Raw genomic sequence first — 18,333 nt, forward strand, 5'->3', positions numbered from 1 at the left:
CCTGTATTGACCTCGAACCCCAATTTTTTTTAAATGAAATACGTAATGGTGTCAGTTTAGGCGGGATACCACTAGGTGCCACCGACGCTACAAGAGAGTCACTTACCGTATGCAGCACAAGGCTGGGGCATTTCACGGTTCATTTTAGTACTCTATAAAACGATTATGCTAATAGTAAAAACGATAAATACCAGTGCGTCTGTGTTTTAGAGAAAATAAGAGAAAATTGTTTTCTACAAACAGAAGGAACAAATGAAGTATCTTTTCAGAAGGAAAGCTTTACGAGCACGCCGAGAGTTTGCGGCTAATCTTCGGCGACGTTCAACGCCAGGCGGCAGCCGGGCACGCGCGAGCAGCGAGCGAGCGCGCGCGTTTGTGTCTCTGAGCGCATGCCCGTCGTTTGCACGCTGGCAGTGAGAGGGGGCACTAGAGCCTCATCCGAGAGAGCGTTACACGCGCTGAATGGGCAGCCCCCCGAGTGAGACGACACGCTGATTGTAGCCCACTGTACAGGAATGGCATAGCTCTATGAAGGGTTTGTGGCACAGGATGAAGCGTGAACGCTCCCGGGAAGTTTAGCCTTTATGAAAACTACTAAGAATGGTGCGCGCAGAGGCTCGACAGCGCTGAAAAGCACGCGTTAACAGGATCAACGTGCAGAAAGGAAAAAAGGAGACGAGTTTAGTGGTTATTAGAATTGTCATCCTAAACAGTTGCAGCGTTTGGAGCTACACAAGGAACAACCAGCTGGGGGAAAAGCAGACTACCGGTGCTTAGTTTGTGCTAACTGTCGAAACATCCAAATGTCAAAGAGGAACTGACAACAAACCTTAAAATAAGAAGCCGGAGAAATAGGAGCGCGCGCGTAGACGCACCTTGCCGGTCGTATTTCTCACAGCGAGAGAACTGAAGCGACCCCCACGAGACAGCAGCGTGCCGGTGGGATGCCGTGCAGCGGTTGGGTATCTGGCCTATAAACTTTCATCAGGTACCACGTGGAAGCCCGCAGATCAGTGATGGGAAACTTTATTTTTTTATTTTTTGTTTCATCGCCTGTGCCAGCCTGAATTGTGTGAACGGGCTTAATTAGGGCGTCTCGCTGTTTATCCAATAAGTTTCAGCTGCTGCGCTTAAGTAAACGTGCCAATTGTTGAATTGCTGTCGGATGATGGATTGTGCGCTCGTTCGGCACAGTTGGCAAACTTAAACATTCCCGGATCGCCAAGAAGCAACCCGCTCGATTTATTATCATCATTAGCAGCCTCGTTTGAAATGCTGATGCGTGACAGCCTTGGGATTTAATGATGTTTTACTAATGCGTTTGATGGTTGATTTGGCAATGGAGCTTACAACTCTGAGATGAGACCGGACTTTGGGAATCCTTATATCTGACTGCCCGCTTCCAGCTGCTGCTACTTCAGCTTTATTCGCTGTCATTTTTCGAGCTCCATAAAATGCTGTCGAGGTTTTGGTGAATTGGGATTTGGATGAAGCTGCCCTTGCTACAGTAGCTAGTGTACGGGCGTCCACTCCGTGGCCATGAGCACCAGTATTGTGTACGAGTGGCTGCGTACTCTGCAGCTTTGCCAATACGCCGAGTCCTTTCTGGACAACGGCTACGATGATCTGGAAGTTTGCAAACAGATCGGGAATCCGGATCTAGATGCCATCGGCGTGCACATCTCATATCACAGACAGAAAATTCTGGACGCTGTGCAGAGGCTGAAAGATGAGGAGAAAGAAAGCACAAGTGGACTATACTTCACCCTGGAGCCAGAGATGCCCGCCACCACGGATATCTACACTAGGCACATGGCGGAGCATTATGAACCCAAAATGAGAGGGTCTAAGTCTTGGACAGAAGCTAAGGGTCGGCCCCCCGTCAGGAATAAGCCGCAAGGGACCCACAAGGAGCTCGTCACGTATCCCAGACTGAAACTGAAGATCATGATCAGAGACAAGCTCATCCGGGATGGGATTAATTTGAGTAAGCCGCCGTACTCCAAAAAGGTAAGGGTTCTGCCACCTTTTGAGTTCCGTCTTGGTTTGGTGCCCCCTCTGTCTTCCATCGGCATGCGCTTAACAGTGTCTGATGGTGTCTTCAGATCCCCTGGGACAGGGATTTTCAAATTCGGTCCTAGGGACCCACTGTGGCTGCAGGGTTTTGTTCCAGCCAGCTTCTGTTTTTAATTGGACTCCTGGGCTAATTTATGTGAACTGTTATTTCCCAAGTTCTGTGTTTTGGGAACTATATAAATTAGAAAACTAAGTTTTTTTGTTTAAAAAATATTTTAAGATATACTAAGCACTTATATGGGAATTTTTTTTTTCTTTTTAACAATATTTTCATTCTACTTTTCCAGGTGTTCAAATTGTTTGTTTAATCCATTACTTACTACCCTATTTAGTGAGTCTGATGCTAAAGTAGTTGCTGCCTTTCACGATTCAGTGTTGTCGGCATGGGTGTCTGCTCTGCTAGTTTTAAGTGTCATTATTAAGATACAACGAAGGGAGCAAACTATACAGAGAATGGACAAAATATAATGAAATCAACAAAAGAGAGTTGAGCATTTAAATCTACAACAAAAACAGATTTCTAAAGGTCTTAAATGTAAATATCATGCTGCTGTGCATTTTTTTTTATGTAGACTAAGAGATGAGGGAAAATACCAGCTAATTTAAATGAGATCAGCGTTATCAGTTGTCGCTGATTATGAATCTGGATGGGAGAAAAACCTGCAGCCACAGCGGGTCCCCAGGACCGAATTTGAAAGCCCCCTGCCTTAGGATATCACGATGACGCGGAGACGGTGCAAGTTTTCTGTCACTGAAAGAAGTTGGCACCGCGTGTGCGAGCGTCACTGGAGCTTACTTAAATAGTCAGATGCCAGTTAATGTGCAATGATGTACCGCCGATTTACGTTGTTGAAGCTTACTGTTTCAACTGAAGTCATTTTTTGGAGGAGGTTTTCGACCCTTTTTTGCGCTTTCAGGGAAATGTACCCTGATGGTCTAGTTTGTTGATTTGACGAAGATGCGCCCCTTATTTGCCTGTTTCAGGGCTCGGTTGGCACTCCTGATCAGGTAGCCGCTTCATGTTGTGACAGTTCGCCAAACTGATTCCAGGACTAAATTTCTTTTTGCTTTGGAAAAAGACTGCCGTTTACTCGCGCGGAGATAACTTTGTAAATAAAGGTGCGCGTGCGGGTTTCCTAAGGTCACTGTCGTGTACTGTAGCAGCATCCTGCCGCTTGCAGCATCGTCCTTCTGTGTCGCTCAGTGATTGAGGGCACTTTGACGAGCCGGGGAGCCAGCCAGTGAGGTGCGGCGTCTGGCCCTGTGCAGGTCCCCTCCCGAAAGTGTTTAACGTGAATCCAACAACTCGATTTGGTTCCTTCGTGCCGTCTTTTAGTGACTAATCGGCTGCAAACCCGAAAGGTCATTGAATTTCCCTGCCATTTCAAAATAAGTAGACACGGGAGCAAGTCCGCCAGCTGGAGATGTAGTGTTGGTAAGCAATGAAAGCTGCGTATTAACCACCAATTCGCTGCTGTTTTGCATATGCGGTCAAACAGATCTGAGATCTTGGTACGCAAAGCTTAATAATGGGGACTATGTTGAAATGAAGGTAAAAATCACGTTGAACAACAGGCCGATATGTAAGTTATGCAAACCCGGCGAGTTCTGCAGTGGATCTCGGCATGAGCACGCAGGGCTGCTCTGGAAGTGAGCGACTGGTGAGGGACTCTTACGGGTTCACTGACGAAGTCATCACCCCGCCCTTTGAAATAGGTATCAAGTTCAAGTCCGTTCGCGGGTTAAAAATAAACCGCATCTGATCTTTCGGAATGTGCTCTGGTAATAAATTCTTGAAGCCGTTCAGTTTGTTTTGGTGCGCACGCGGCGATTACGACCTTGCCAGGGGCTTGGGAAGCGAGCGGATCTGTGAAGCCGCTAGCCGTGCGCACCCGACAGCCTTGGATAGCAGGCAGGCCAGCGGACGTGAGCAGTAAGGAGCTGCAGATAAACGGATTTCAGCAAATCTGACCAATGGTGTTGAACGAGAGGGAACAAGTGAGCAGTGCCGTTGCTCATCAGTACTATATTTGATTTCAGTTGCAGCTTTCAAAGTTTTTCACAGCCCAATTATGGAAATGTTGAAAGCTCTCCTGAATCGCATTCATTTTTTTTTTTACCTTTTAAGTAAATGTGTTTATTCCCATGCCTTGCCCTGCTTCCTTGAAAACTGTACGGGAGACAGTGAGCTGAGATAAGGAGTGTACGCTTCCTTCTTGGTAGTTCACCGCTTTAATCAAGTTAGTGTTTCTCATCTGGATTTCCTTGTTTTAGTCTTGTGAAGCATTGTGCAAACACTTAGTAAGGAGAAATAAGTCTTAAGATGACAAGGTTACGGGTATGAAAATACTGTACATATGCAATGGGAATTGGGTTTGTCTGTGCTCATCCATATTATTCCATGTGCTGTTCACAGTAGTTTGTTGTGGCCTGCCTTCAGTTTATTTATTTAGCTTTTTGTTATTTACCGCCCTGAAGAGAGATGTGCACAATGCTCATTAGTTCTTTAACACACACTGCCTTGGGTGACTGAAGCTTGACCCCCTTGTTCATGGGCCCATCCTGTGAATTTGGACACAGATGGTGTGCTTGAGGATGAGCCTTGCATTTTTTTTTTTTTTCTTTTTTGCTGCACTGGGATTTATGATTATCTGAGCAGCAGTAGTTTGAAATGCTTCATCCGGCATTTTTGCCTGGTTTGACTCTAGGAGAATCTTGTTAGTGCTGACCTGCAGCTTTGTGTGTGATTCAGAAATCTTTGCCTTTTAAAGTTCCATTAGGAAAAATGCCAACAACACTTCAAAAGTTTGTTGAGGGACCTTTATATTCAGTTCTGGCACAAACCTCATCCAGTACCCTCGGGACAAGTGGGTTGCTTTTTGAAATGTGTCTTGACCTGCAGCATACTAAAACGTAACGTTCTCAATCCTGACTATTTATTTATTTATTTGTGAATTTTTAATATTCTTGACACTGCACTTACCCAAAGACCTAGAAGGGCAACAAATATACATGCTGTTATCTCAAAGCAGGTTATTTTCTAACATGCTTAATCTTAAGGTTCCTCTTGGCTCAGAGCAGGCAGTCTTGGTTCATTTAATTTGAATTTATTTAGAATTAACTGGAGTCTATTCATGTAAGGAAGAAAATTATTCATTGATTATCATTACAATACACTTCAAATGATTCACAAAAATATACATTACAAGAGAATTAAGCAGGTTGTATTTTCTGCTCCACAGTATTGACCACGTGTTTAAGATCTCGTGCCATACTGCATTGAAATTCTGCGTGGATGTGTGTGGAATGTTAAACAAGATTCTTCACCTAGTTCAGTGTCCACTTACTATTCGATTAGAATGGGAATTGAATCAAAATAAGTATCCTTTCCAAATCCTAAACACTTTCTATGCATTCATATTGATACAAAATATGTTTAAGACACTTAGATGGATTTGGAATGTGAAGTCAACTGCCAGAAAAGTCTCTGGTAACTTTCACTGTAATTTCATAGGAGTTCTTCCAGAATCCTTAAGCATAAATCTCCAGATCTGTGATTTCTTTGTATTCTTATTCACATCATTCCTCTGCTTTGTACCTGATGAGTGGGGGACTTGAAAGAAAGTTGCTCTGTTAGTGTGGTAGAAGCTAGGGTGCATGGGCACAGCCTCTGCCCAATCCTAATGGGTCAGTGCCCTTGGCATCTTACAGCAGGGCAGTGTCTATGACAACCGCGGACACAGTCATTGAGGCAGTGCTTATGCTTCCTCACCTTTCCTTCCATTTAGGGCTTGAGCATTGAATCAGAAGAGGCCCCCAAATTGAACTTACTGTCCCAAGAGCTGTGGCTCAAGGACTGGACATAGGACTACATAAACATCTCTAGTTTCTAATGACTGCTGAGAGAGATTTCTAACGGTCACAAATGTATCCAAGCTTTGATTTTGAACTTGCTGAAACTGTGAAAACGTCAGGGATGGCCTATTTCTTTCTTTAAGATATTTAGTATCTTGTACAATAATGGCATCAAGTCCTTTTTAGATGGTTATTTTCATGATGGGAAGGCAACTGTCTCCCTTAAACCTATCTTCAACTACTCAAAAACTGAGGCCAAAATAGCAAAGAAACCCAGGCGGACACAGATTTTGTGTTTTTATTATTTTATTTTTTATTTATTTTTTTATTTTTGTTACACAGTATGTTTCAAGTCCAAACAATGTCCAGCGAGTTCTTTCACCTTTTGAGGTCTTCCCAGACATGCTAGCAGTTCCTGTGAAAAGTTTCATGTTGATAACCCAAAGACACAAATAGTTCGAGCATTTGGGAAACATAGGTACCCAACCACCTCCAGAACCTTTTCACCTGGGGATGCCCAAACCATAGGTCCAGGGTGGTGCAGGGAAACGGAAAATTTTCAATTGACGTTCAATGCACGAATAAACACATTTAATGAGAAAATGTATTGCACAGGATCTGCAATTAATAATGGTAATCAATGCTTATTCAATATTCATTTTATGTTTTGAAGAAAGCAATTTCTCTGCACATTCTGACAGCCTATTGTGGAAATTCTGCATTGCTTAACGTAACCTGTCAAGAGGAATGCCAGCAACTTCCTCTTCAGTCCTACTTTTTAGTCCAGCAATGGTTTTAGTACGTGTGCAGTACACTTGGCTTTTAAGAGGTCCCCACTGAAAAAAATCACAAATAGTGAGATTTGGGGATCTCTGAGTCCGTGGAATGTCGCTTTTGCGTGAAATGATGCACCTTCCAAACAATCGTTGAATAACTGCCATCGATAGTCGGGCAATATGCGAAGTGGCTCTACCATGGGGACTTTTTTTTTTTTTTTTAAGGCTGCACTTGTTTCTTTGAATTTGCACACATTTTGTAATCCTATGAGCAAACAGGATGCAATCATGACATCTTAAATAGTAATGACACCGAATTTCCCAACACCTAGTTCCAAAATTTCCTGTTTCCTTACTCCACCCTGTATAAATAATATAAAATTGTATAAAACATTTATGTAACATAGTTTCTCATATGTATAATACTGGCCGTTCCCCGTGGCTTCGCCCACCACGTAGTGAAACAGGACAGCGAGGAGGGCCCTGCCCGGCTCCCCACTCCTGACGTCCCGCTTGGATTACCTCGACTATATCTCTCCTGCAAGCAAACTATGATTCTTGGTGCTATGAGAGAAGTTGCAAAATCAACCGGAACGTTCAAACAAATTCTAGAAAAAAAAAAATCTAAATCTGTTAAGTAGTTCTCTTGTTCACTAGCTAAGCAGAGGTAAGATACTCCCCAAGGCTGGCGCGTGGATGAGGAGGTATCCTGCCCCTCGGCCCACTGCGCGTCTCTCAGATTCACGCAACTATATCGGTAGTGCAAGCAAACTATGATATTTGGCGCACTGAAAGCGGTCTCAATCCACCAGTATGTTCAAGCAAATTTATAGAAAAAAAATTGAAATCCGTTCTCCCATGGAAAAACGTACAGACATTGGATTTTATTTCTAAATACATACAAACACTAGGGGGTACTATTTCCCCAGCCCCCACCCCCAACCCGCTTGCTTCACTAGCCAGCCACTTCGCATCTCTGCTGCTCACGTTGTGAAGAGGGGGGCTGAATGCACTCCAAGGAGACGCAGTTGCTCCTCCGAAACCCTCTCTTAAACAGAGATATAATGGGAAGCGAATACAGTTTATTTTATTTTCTTTAACCTCATCTTTGCTCGATCAGCTGCTGGCTTGCTACTGCTGCCATGCCGCATGATCTGCATCTCGCGCAGCGCTTTGAACATTTAAAAGCCTGTACAGCAGCTGTCCTACTGTCTTTTATTTCCGGCCACGGGCATGGTTAAATCCCTTGGCACAAAGTCTCGTCTTGTGGGATGTGGGTTCTTGATATTTTTTTAGTTTATAATTTAAAAATGGAATAAGAATCAATGAAAATTTCAATAAATTCTAAAAAAAGAATGTTACCAAACATATATATGTAGGTTTTAAAATAAGCCTAACAAAATAAGCGTGCCAAAAAGGTCACAAATTCGTTACAAAAAATCGTGCACTTTTAGGTGTATGTATGTATGTATGTATATATTGTGTGTGTGTGTGTATATATATATATATATATATATATATATATATATATATATATATATATATAATATTGTGGAGGATGGCGGCTGTTTATCCCGCCAATACCCCAAGCCGCCAGGTGGAGCCCTCCTTGCAGCATGGAGGTCCCCAGAAGACCAGCAGGGCATCATGGACAATGGAGTTTTTATGCACCGCCCTGCTGGATGCCATGGGGGCCACGAGAGGGAGCTGCAGGGAGGACTGAAGAGTTTTGTGCCCTATGACCCGGAAGTTCGTCATAGGAAGAGCGACGGGCTTCCGGGGTGAGAAAAGCATTGTTTACCCTGACCCGGAAGGAATAAGGACTTATGGACTGTTGGATTGGGAACACTTCCGGGTCGGGGAATATAAAAGGACTTTGGGAACTCCCAGGCAATGAGCTGAGTTGGGAGGCAGGGTGGCTAAGCGTCTGGGAGAGTGGAGGAGGATTATTATTATTATTATTATTATTATTGTTATTGGAGTAGTTGGGAGTGGAGGGTGCTTTGTGCACATTATTGATATAATAAATATCATTATTGGACTTTTACCTAGTGTCTGACGTGGTGTCTAAGGGTGCGAGCAAGCACTTAATCTGTTAATATATAGATATAGATAGATAGATAGTGAACTTGGACCCGGACACAGACAGACAGACGGACATCTGTTTATTTACAATAATCGCGTGCACAAACTCCAGCACCGATTTCCCCCAATGTCCAGGCCACACAGTCCTGTGCCTCTTTTCCTCCTGGCCGCCTCCAGTCCTCACTCCAGCTCTGTCCTCTTCCACCTGACTTCTGCCAATGACTGGAGGGAGGCGGCCCCTTTTATAGGAAGCCGGATGGGCTCCAGCTGCTTCCCGGCAATCTCCCGCAGACACACCCCCGTGTGGCGGAAGGGCCGGCTGCGCACCGGAAGCCGCCCGGGTGTCCCCTGTCGTCTTCTCCCCGGCACTTCTGCCACACCAGGATAATAAGGCACTGGGGCGCCGCCTGGCGGTGGCCACGGGCCCCTACAGGGCTGGGCTTCCAAGCCCTTTACCCGAGGCCTCCAGTATAACCAGGACGGACGCCCCCTCGCAGTCTGGAGGAGGCACAAGCCCTCCTCTCGTCCTCCTGGGCATCCGGCCGGGGAGAGAGAGATATATATATATATATATATATATATATACACACACACACACAGACACCCCCAAAAAATTACAAGTTTCTTAGTGAGCTTGCTCTTGCCAGTAACCCTGTGAAAACCAAGTAATGGAGTGAGCAGTTTGTATATACTGTTCACGTCTCCAGCACTGCTGACATTAGTGGTACACCATCTATGGGAATGTAGAAGCAATGCCTGCTGTTAGGATCATCAAACAAATGACTCTGTGCTTGCTTTCCATGTGCCTTTGTCTGACATATCCCAATGAAAAAACTGCAATCCTCTACTGTACCCCCCCCGCCACCACTTGTAATGACCTCCACAGAAACATTTCATTGCATTCAGATTGGAATGTCGGTGAAATATAATTATTTTCCCTACCCCTTTGTCTAATATAGATGTTATTAGTGTGGCTGCTTCATAATATAGGAATTGCGTCCCCAATGTTATCAGTGTCTATGACAGCACAAACACAGAAGCAGTAGCACAGTATTGAGAACAGGGCCTAACAATTGAATATTCAATGAATGGAAGTCAACCCTTCATTCACTCCTCTTCAGTCTGTGCCAGAAATAGGTGATCACTTTAGAAATCATATTACTGTCTCTTGATTTAAAAAATATGCCACAGATAGATCTTACATGTAGGACATGTTTTTTTTGGGGAGGATTGTCTGTTGATGTTTGGGGAAAGGGAGTTAGGGGGGAAAATTCCTATTAATTCTAGCTTCATCAAGCCATTCCATATGCTTTCTGAAGGAGCTTTTTAATTCCAGACTCCACAGCACAGAATCTCTTCTGGCAGCCCTTGTGCAAGGTAGGAAAGCACCCTGGACAGGATGGCAGGTCATCGCAGGCCACATGAACGTTGCATGCCTACTCATCTCGAGTAGGTTTAGATTCTTCTGTTAACTTTGCATTGATTGCTTGGCTGAGGAGAGAAACTTATAACATTGGTGGGGGGCACGTTACTAAAAGAACACGGAGACAAACAAGGAACTGGCGGTTGAATCCTTCTCTCTAAAAATGGCAGGCAAATGCACTGATCCTTGTTCACTGTGCTGAAGCCATAAATGAACGGGGGGGATTGGAGGTGAGCAAAAACAACCATATTTGGAGTGCTTACAGTCTGGGATCTGTAATGAAACGAACACTTCACAGTGAAGCAGCCATCTTAACTAAAGCAGTCTATGGCCGTATTGTAACATGAATGTTAGTGAAAAGGAACAAACCGTTCAGCTCCAGTGGAATTTGTTGGTAGAGTAGAGAAAATGTGAGGGGGCGGTGGGGAGTTTACTTGCTCTTTTTGCCGTTGAGGGTCTTTATACTATACAGGATGAAACCAGCGTAAGAAGCAAAATTGCACTCTAGAGAATGGCAACAAGAACAATAATTAGGCCTGTTCCCATGTTTTGAATTGCTTTAAGTACTTTTTAATCTCTTCCCCCCAATAATTCCATGAGAACGGGAGCAGCCGCTGATCTCCAACACAAAGAAATAAGCTTAGAAAAGCACCCCTGGAAAGCTGTGTGCTTGGATCCTTCTAACCTTGGTACGCAAAAATCCAAACAACTGCCTTGCATTTCTAATCCACATACAGACTTGTGAAATTTTCCTTTTTAGTTGTCATGTGTTTCATTCTAATGCAGGATTTTGATTTTAATACTGGAAAAAATAAAATCCTCTACTTTAAAAGAAAATGGAAAAATACTGTAGGACCTCAAATGAGGCAGAAGTGTGATTTCTGCTACTGAGGTCCCGTGTCCTCTTGGACGTCACCTTGCCATAGACGTATCCTCTACTGTAAAGGTAATTTTAATCCTAACAGAGTCCACTTTTTCTGACACGCCCAGTTTCATGTTTTTTCTGGTGTCAATAAAAGGAGCCAAGTCTGTAGTTCTGATTACAAACGATAACGGAGGAATACTAAACCTATATGGATGGTTTAAACGTAAACATGGAGAAGTTTGAAATTTTTGCAGAGGAGAAGTCGTTTGACAAATGATTGTTTAAATGTGTCTGGCCAGGAAGACATCAAGTACTTCTACATTCTTAACCAAAATAGCCAAATGTAGCCCAGGCCCATGAGTGTGCTTTCATTTCCACATCCCCACTCACCTGGCCAGTAGGCCTCCAGGCATGTTTGCTTTGAGTCTGTGGTATGGTGTTTTTGTTTTATTTCCCATGCTCCATGCATTTTCTTCCTAAACTAGAGGCACAATAATGAGTGGTAATGGAGACTGACCCCAGGGCCACAGTGGGTAACGCTGCTGCATCACTGTTGCAGAGTCCAAAGTTCAGAGCCCAATCTGGTCATTGCCTTTATAAATCTCGTATAATTTATGTTCAAGACCCCCAGACACTAAAGGTATCGCTGTTTTCGCTGTTCTTCTGAGGTTTTGGATACATGGCAGCTCTAAACTTAGCAGTGTGGTTGGTGGTGTGTGCTGAAGAGTGTCTTGTAATGTACCGGTGCCCTATTCCAGGCCAATTCACAGTGCCAGGATGACCCGCTAAAGTTATAAGCACATCTGTAAAATGAATGAATGAGTTTGACCCTGAAGAGGAGAGGATTTTTGGTAGATAACGTGAGATTGTACCCTGCTGAAACAATTGGTCTCCTCCAGATGGCCATGCACCTATTGCTCATTACTTCTGTTTGTGGCTCTTTCTGTAGAATGTTCTTATGGTGCTTTTGAGCCATAAATACATTTTATGTCATGGTATCTGGATAAGAGTTTTATTCCTCTGCCCATTTCTGTTCTACACAATGCTAATAATGCTTATCCATACAAAAGCAAAAAGTTAATTGCAGAGGCTCTGCTATAATGCAGAGTCCAACTCTGGTGCTCCATCACAGACCACTTAAAAAAAAAAAAAAAAAAAAAAAATCTGATTACCTAATATGTATATCTTTGCGATGAATCAGGTAAAAACTGAAGCATTGACGACTGAAAAGTAAATTTTTAAAAAAGGGAGCCTGATGTGCAATGTCAGAAGGAAGAAAACGTGAAATGCTCGTCGTCCTTCACCTCCTAGGAGACTAGAGTTTAGCTTGCTGATGTAATCCACTTTGGAACATGTAGAGAAGTTAGTAAAGAATGAACCGGGGGGGAAGGCAATAGGTTAATGGCTCCCATTTGCTAACGTCTGCCAGTACTCAGTATTCACTTTAACAGGGTAGCAGGTTGTTTCAATTGTAAAACTCAGTTCAGGTTTTGCACGAGTAATGGCTCAATCTTCTTGTCTATATTCTGTTTACTTGCTGTGGCAGAGATCTCATTTAGCGCCGAGGTAGAACCCAGTGTCTTGGGTTTATGTCCCATCCCTGCCGTTTTTAGGGCTGGCAGTGTCAACCCTGAGTGATTCCTTGCTTGTGACACATTTGCAGTACAAAGTCCACTTATGACTGTGGAAGGCGAGTGATGTGAGTGTTGACGGAGATCTCCGAGGAAGGCCGGAATAGTCTTTATTCAGTCACAGGTGAGTACTTGGATTCCACATTGTACGTCCAAGAGGGGCTTCAAAGAAGGAAAAGTCATCTTTCCTGTTTTCTAATGGATGCATGCTAAATAAAGAAGTTTTCCTAGGTCAGCTTCCTGCACCCTGTCTTACGACAGACGCCTGTATGAATAACCTGCCGTTATAACAAAACAGCTTTTAATCCTTAGCAGCTTACAAGCAGTTATGAGGGAGCTGATTGCAGATTGGGTATCCCTTAAATTCAAAGCTAACACCACCTGTAGTCGGGCAGTAGGGCCTAAAACATTGGTGCCAGATTGTCACACATGTGCATCCGAGGACCACCCTCCTGGCTCAACACAGGCATGCAGTACCCCTTTGAGGTGAGAGGGGGCAGTGTTGCTAACAGCCTCATCTTTATTTCGCCTCCTTTGCAGCACTGGGAAGATGCACCTTGAGGGAAAATCACTCTGGGGGCTATGGGGGCCCTTCTAGCAGCAGGGCTATGGGGGCCTTCTAGCAGCAGGGCTATAAAGGTCCTACGCCTACTGATGTTGCCGTCTCATTTGGACCCGGAACTGCTCTCAAGAGCCAAAGCCGCCTTCTCTTAGCAAAGAAGACTGCTTATTTGATTTCCACTTTGTGCCCTCGAGCACTGAATTTTGATTTGTAGAATTAAAAGGGGCGACCCCGTTGGCACCCCAATACTTGTTGGTCTTGGCCATCGACAGCTATAAATAATAAACCATCTTGTTCAATCCCAACTAGTAATTTGTTGCTTGACCCTGCCAGTGGTCCACTTGTAAACCAATAACCTCCCACTCTCAAGCTGCTTCATCCAGTGCTGGATGGCGGAGAGCTGGAGCCTGTTGTGGCAGAGCAGCTGGCACAAAACAGGAAACGTTATTGGACAGGGCGCCAGTGCATTACAGGGTTGATTTGCACAGCAATAATACAAAGTCATAGTTTTACCTTGAACACCGCACTTTTCAGAATGTGGGAGGAAAATGTTAATACAGCAAATATGTGAAATAAATATATACTGTAAAGTTTGCTGAAGGCTTCTAACCTGAAACACAAAACTGTTGGCATTCCTTTTGGGTGGACCTTTTAGTCTCTTTCTGGTTAAAGTCCTTTTAATACTTTTATCCTAAAGTAGCAGTTTAGTGAAGTTTACATATTATAAGGTTTGGCTGAATTGGGTGGCATGTCCACTTTGGGTAATTTTCCTGTGTTCTCTAACTGACATTAAAAAATGAAAGTTAGGAAAGGGTGAGTGTATGCAGTTAATATAAACGGATGATCACTGATTGCAGGTTTCAACCATAATTCTGTTTCTCTCCCTGACTTAGTAATTTGCTGGTTTTGTGCTGGGTGGGGGTTTGTGCTTATGATGTGAATTTGCTCATAAGCTTCTGATTACAAAATTACTGCCAGGGGAAATGGTAGCAAATGGAAATCGATGTTGAAGGCTTTTTTTTTTTTTTCTCTCTCTGTGTATATTGGGGTGGGGGATTTTTATTTTTCTTCACAAATTTATTGTGACTTATTACAAACTGTATCTTAGTCTTGCAAGATAAAGAATAAATAAGGTTGTCCTGTGGTGGCTGCAAATAGGTTGTGGGATTTGGATGCGCACTGGTTGCATGTATCAGTGTTTCAAGTTGAGAATCCACGCTGGGCATCATCTTTTTGTTTCATAAATTAAAATAATAGGATTATCCATAAAAAAAAAAAAAAGAAAAACTGCATGCTTTCAGATCTGTCCTCATATTTATGTAAATCGTATTGGTAGATTATGCAGTGCTTGCCACATGAAGGGAAACATTCAATGGCTGGATTCAAAGGGAAAGAGGAGCGATCCTACTGTGCAGATTAGAGCTCCAATTCCATCTCAGTTTCCGAGCCCTGCATTTATGTTCTGCTGTTTTTAAAAAGGAGTAGCTCTCTCGAATGGGGCGATTCAGGCCTGCTGGGAAGAACAGTACACTGTCCTTTTAAAAAAGAAACCCCTTGTTTGCTGCTCAGAAATGCAGGTTCTGGTCGGTTGTCACCAGTTAAATTAAGAAGCGTAGGGGCATTGGGTGGGCTAGAGAGACCAAATCTGGCCATAAAGCCTCGCCTGGCATTGTCCTGATCGGCCGTTGGAGTGTTTTTATCAAAAGAGGCTGACTTGATTGTTTAAACACTGTGTGCATTTAATGCTTAAAAATGTATTGATCTCTTTGTAATTATTGGTTGCCCCACAATTGTCATTTAGGTTTATTAATTCATTAATGCATTTATTTATACAGAAAATACTCACAATATTACATTTCGCTGTCTATATATTTAATCTATTACTACCTACAGTGCTATGTAAAAGTTTGGGCACTGTATCAATTTATAACTTGCTAAGCTTTTGAGGCAGCATCTTCATTTTTAATTTATTTTATGCAATATGGAAACGGCAACATTTCAGTAGTGAAATGTTTTTTATTAAACTAACAGAACCAATTTTAATGTGCATTTAAACAAAAATAGGCAGGTGCATAAATTTGGACGCCCCAAAGGAATAAACTAATCAATAATTAGTAGAGCCTCCTTTTGTTGAAATAACAGCCTGTAGACCCCTCCCATAGCCACTGACAAGTCCCTGAACTCTGGCTGGTGGTATTTTGGACCATTCTTTCATAGGAAATGCCTCCAATTCAGTCCAGTTTGATGGCTTCTGAGGTGTGGATGACCAGTTTCAAATCAACCCATACATTTTCAATGATGTTCAGGTCTTGGGACTGGGATGGCCAATCTAGAACATTGTACTTTGTGCCTCTGCATGAGTTCCTTGGTAGATTTTGAACAGAGCTTTGGATCATTGTCGTGCTGAAACATCCAACCCCGGCGTAACTATGAGCAACTCTTGAACATTCTTGTCAAGAATCTGCTGTTACTGGGGAGGAATTCATGCAGCCCTCAACTTTAACAAGGTTTCCAGTACCTTTACTAGCCACATAGTCCCATAACATGATGGACCCTCCACCAAGTTTTACAGTAAGCAGCAAGTTCTTCTCCTGGAATACTGTGTGGTTGTTTTTTTGTTTTTTTTTTTTTGCCATGCATGGTGCCTCTGGTTGAGACCAAGTTAGTTATTTGGTAACATTTGTCCACAGTATTTTTTTCCAAATAGGTTTTTCTTGTCCAGATGCCCTTCTGCATACCTCATACGACTCTTCTTAGTCCTTGTACAGTACAGCGTTCCACAGTCCAGCGCACTTTGCACCAGGAACAAGGACACCATCAGCAACCAGATGTTCTTGTAGCTCTTTGGAGGTGGTCTGTGGTTTGTCTGTGACTATTCTAACCAGCCTTTGGCTGTCTTTTTCAGATATTTTTCTTGGCCTACCACATCTTTCCTTCACAAGGACTGTTCCTATGCCCTTCCATTTCCTAACTACATTTCAGACTATGAAGACAGACAGTCCAAACCTTTGTGATGATTTTTGTACCCTTCTAATTCATAACAACAAATCGCCTTTACTTTTAGGTCAGTAGAGAGTTCTTTAGAGGTTCACATATTGCCACTATCTAAGAGAATCAAGAACAATTAAAACTAACAATTACCTACGTTAAATAACCTTTTTCATGATTAGTTGCATCTGTGTTTGTCTTTGTAGCTTAAGTTCTAATGAGCTAATTAAAGAAATGTTGTTGTCAGCAGTAAATGACTACAGGTCTTCAAATTAATGCAATTAAAAGAGATCCTAAACTTTTGCTAATCACATTTTTTGCATTTTGTTTTATTTCATACAACTCAATAATGCTAAACCGAGTCTGATAAACATACCCTTGTCTACATTTCTCTATCAAAAAATGGCATATTGCTGTGATCTTCTGTTATGAAGACAGCAAAATATCATGCAACCTTTGAGGGGTGCCCAAACTTTTACATAGCACTGCATGTTCCTGTTTTAAATCCGCTAATGTGAAGGCCTAATCTGCACAATTTATTCTTTCAGTGTCTTTGTGTACATACTACTGTTTTTATAATGGAGCAAGCACATCAAAGGCTTTCCTGGATGTGTCTGTATTGGTTTTCCAAATGTTTTACTGGAACGCGGTCAACTCGGGTGTGACATTGTTCCCGGGTAAATGGAACGCCACAAAGGCACAGGAATTCTGTCTTGGGGAATCTTTTTTTTTCTGTTCTTTGCCAATCCTGACTGCTGCTTCTTGGTTATCCTGTTAACGCTTGAATGAGCCAATCGGGTGAACTGGCTCATCCCTCCTCGTGTCTAGACATTTTCTATAGTCTGTCACTCTCGACACAACCCACTGCCTGACATCAATCTGTGGACCTGGAGAATCCTCTTAATTTCCCTGTGAGCCAGTGAATGTGAGTCATTTAATCTTGTGCTCCTCTGCCCATTCTAAGGATGACTAAAATTTTTGACCAGTCATCGGGCCTGTAAATCTTCAGTACAGATAATGCAGTGGGGCCAAGACTGCAGATTTCCCTCCCAATCGGGCCATTTATGAGTAGCGTCTGTGGGGAAAACAATTGGCTTTCACGGATTGCTTATTTTTTTTGTTTGGGTGTCTTTAACAGCACGGTATTTTGGGCTATTTTTTTCAAACCCCTACATTAAATATTTACCACGTTTTACATTAGCACTTGTGTGTGTTCTTTACCATTGTCAAATCTCCAAGGGAGTCCAAGCCCCCTAACCACCCTTCGTCACTTTTGATAGTATGTACCCAACCCTCTCTCTCTGATGCTGCCCCCTACTGTCCAGTTTGTCATTTTTCTTTCCTCACGTATTGAGGTATTTATTTAGGTCAATTCAGTATTTTCAAGCTGTCCTTGGGCTGTGCATACACTGGCCTTCTCTTAGCCACTAAGGCAACTAAGCGTCCTCTTTTTAACCTGCGCCGTACCAGGCTGAAGATGAAGCTTAGCATGGTGTTGTGCATCGAGAGTGCATGAAATTCATGCTTGATGAAAAAGAGAACCTCAGAAAGGTTACAGGGATTTGGTTAGCATATCTAATTCTGCTGAATTCTCATTTTAAATCAGTCTTGCATGCTCATAACAAAATGGTAAAGATTCATAACCGAAACTGTCCATTGCAAATGAACAACATTTAGATTCTTTTATTTTGTCAGTGACATGATTTTGTAGCATATACATGTTGCTTCATTCTTAGTTACACCATCGTTTAATCTGATAATCATTGCAAAATGATACAATTTTATAAACTGCAATGTTTTTGTTTTTTTTTAAATGATGACAAGTAATAATACATTTTAAATTCAATTCTCATTACTCTTTTTCCAGCAAGAGACAAAAAAATGGTATTAAAGGTTAAAGAGGAGTGGGGGGGATGTATCTAATGTTAACATTGGCAGTTGTAATTTTACCAATTCTAAGTTCGTAAACCTCAAACACTAAAGTAGTGGAGAGAAGTTTATAGCAATATATCAGAAAAAAATATCAAACTTGAAGATATTGTACGATCAGCCCTAGTGTGCGCCTGCCCTCG

General features: G+C 42.7%; 1 protein-coding gene across 4 annotated transcripts in view; it reads left to right on the plus strand.

Moving 5' to 3' along the window:
• Positions 1-434: 434 nt before the first annotated feature.
• sash1a (SAM and SH3 domain containing 1a) overlaps positions 435-18,333 on the plus strand; it is a 919,927-nt gene continuing 902,028 nt past the window's right edge. For 2 of the 4 annotated variants that reach the window (XM_039747549.1, XM_039747550.1), the window contains exon 1: positions 435-2,010. In XM_039747549.1, the coding sequence (XP_039603483.1) occupies positions 1,540-2,010 (471 nt within the window). In that variant the 5' untranslated portion in view covers positions 435-1,539. The remainder of the gene's footprint in view (positions 2,011-18,333) is intronic. The other 2 variants (XM_039747556.1, XM_039747557.1) reach the window with 1 other exon arrangement.

This window comes from Polypterus senegalus, chromosome 3 (genome assembly GCF_016835505.1).
Source record: "Polypterus senegalus isolate Bchr_013 chromosome 3, ASM1683550v1, whole genome shotgun sequence".
NCBI lineage: Eukaryota > Metazoa > Chordata > Cladistia > Polypteriformes > Polypteridae > Polypterus > Polypterus senegalus.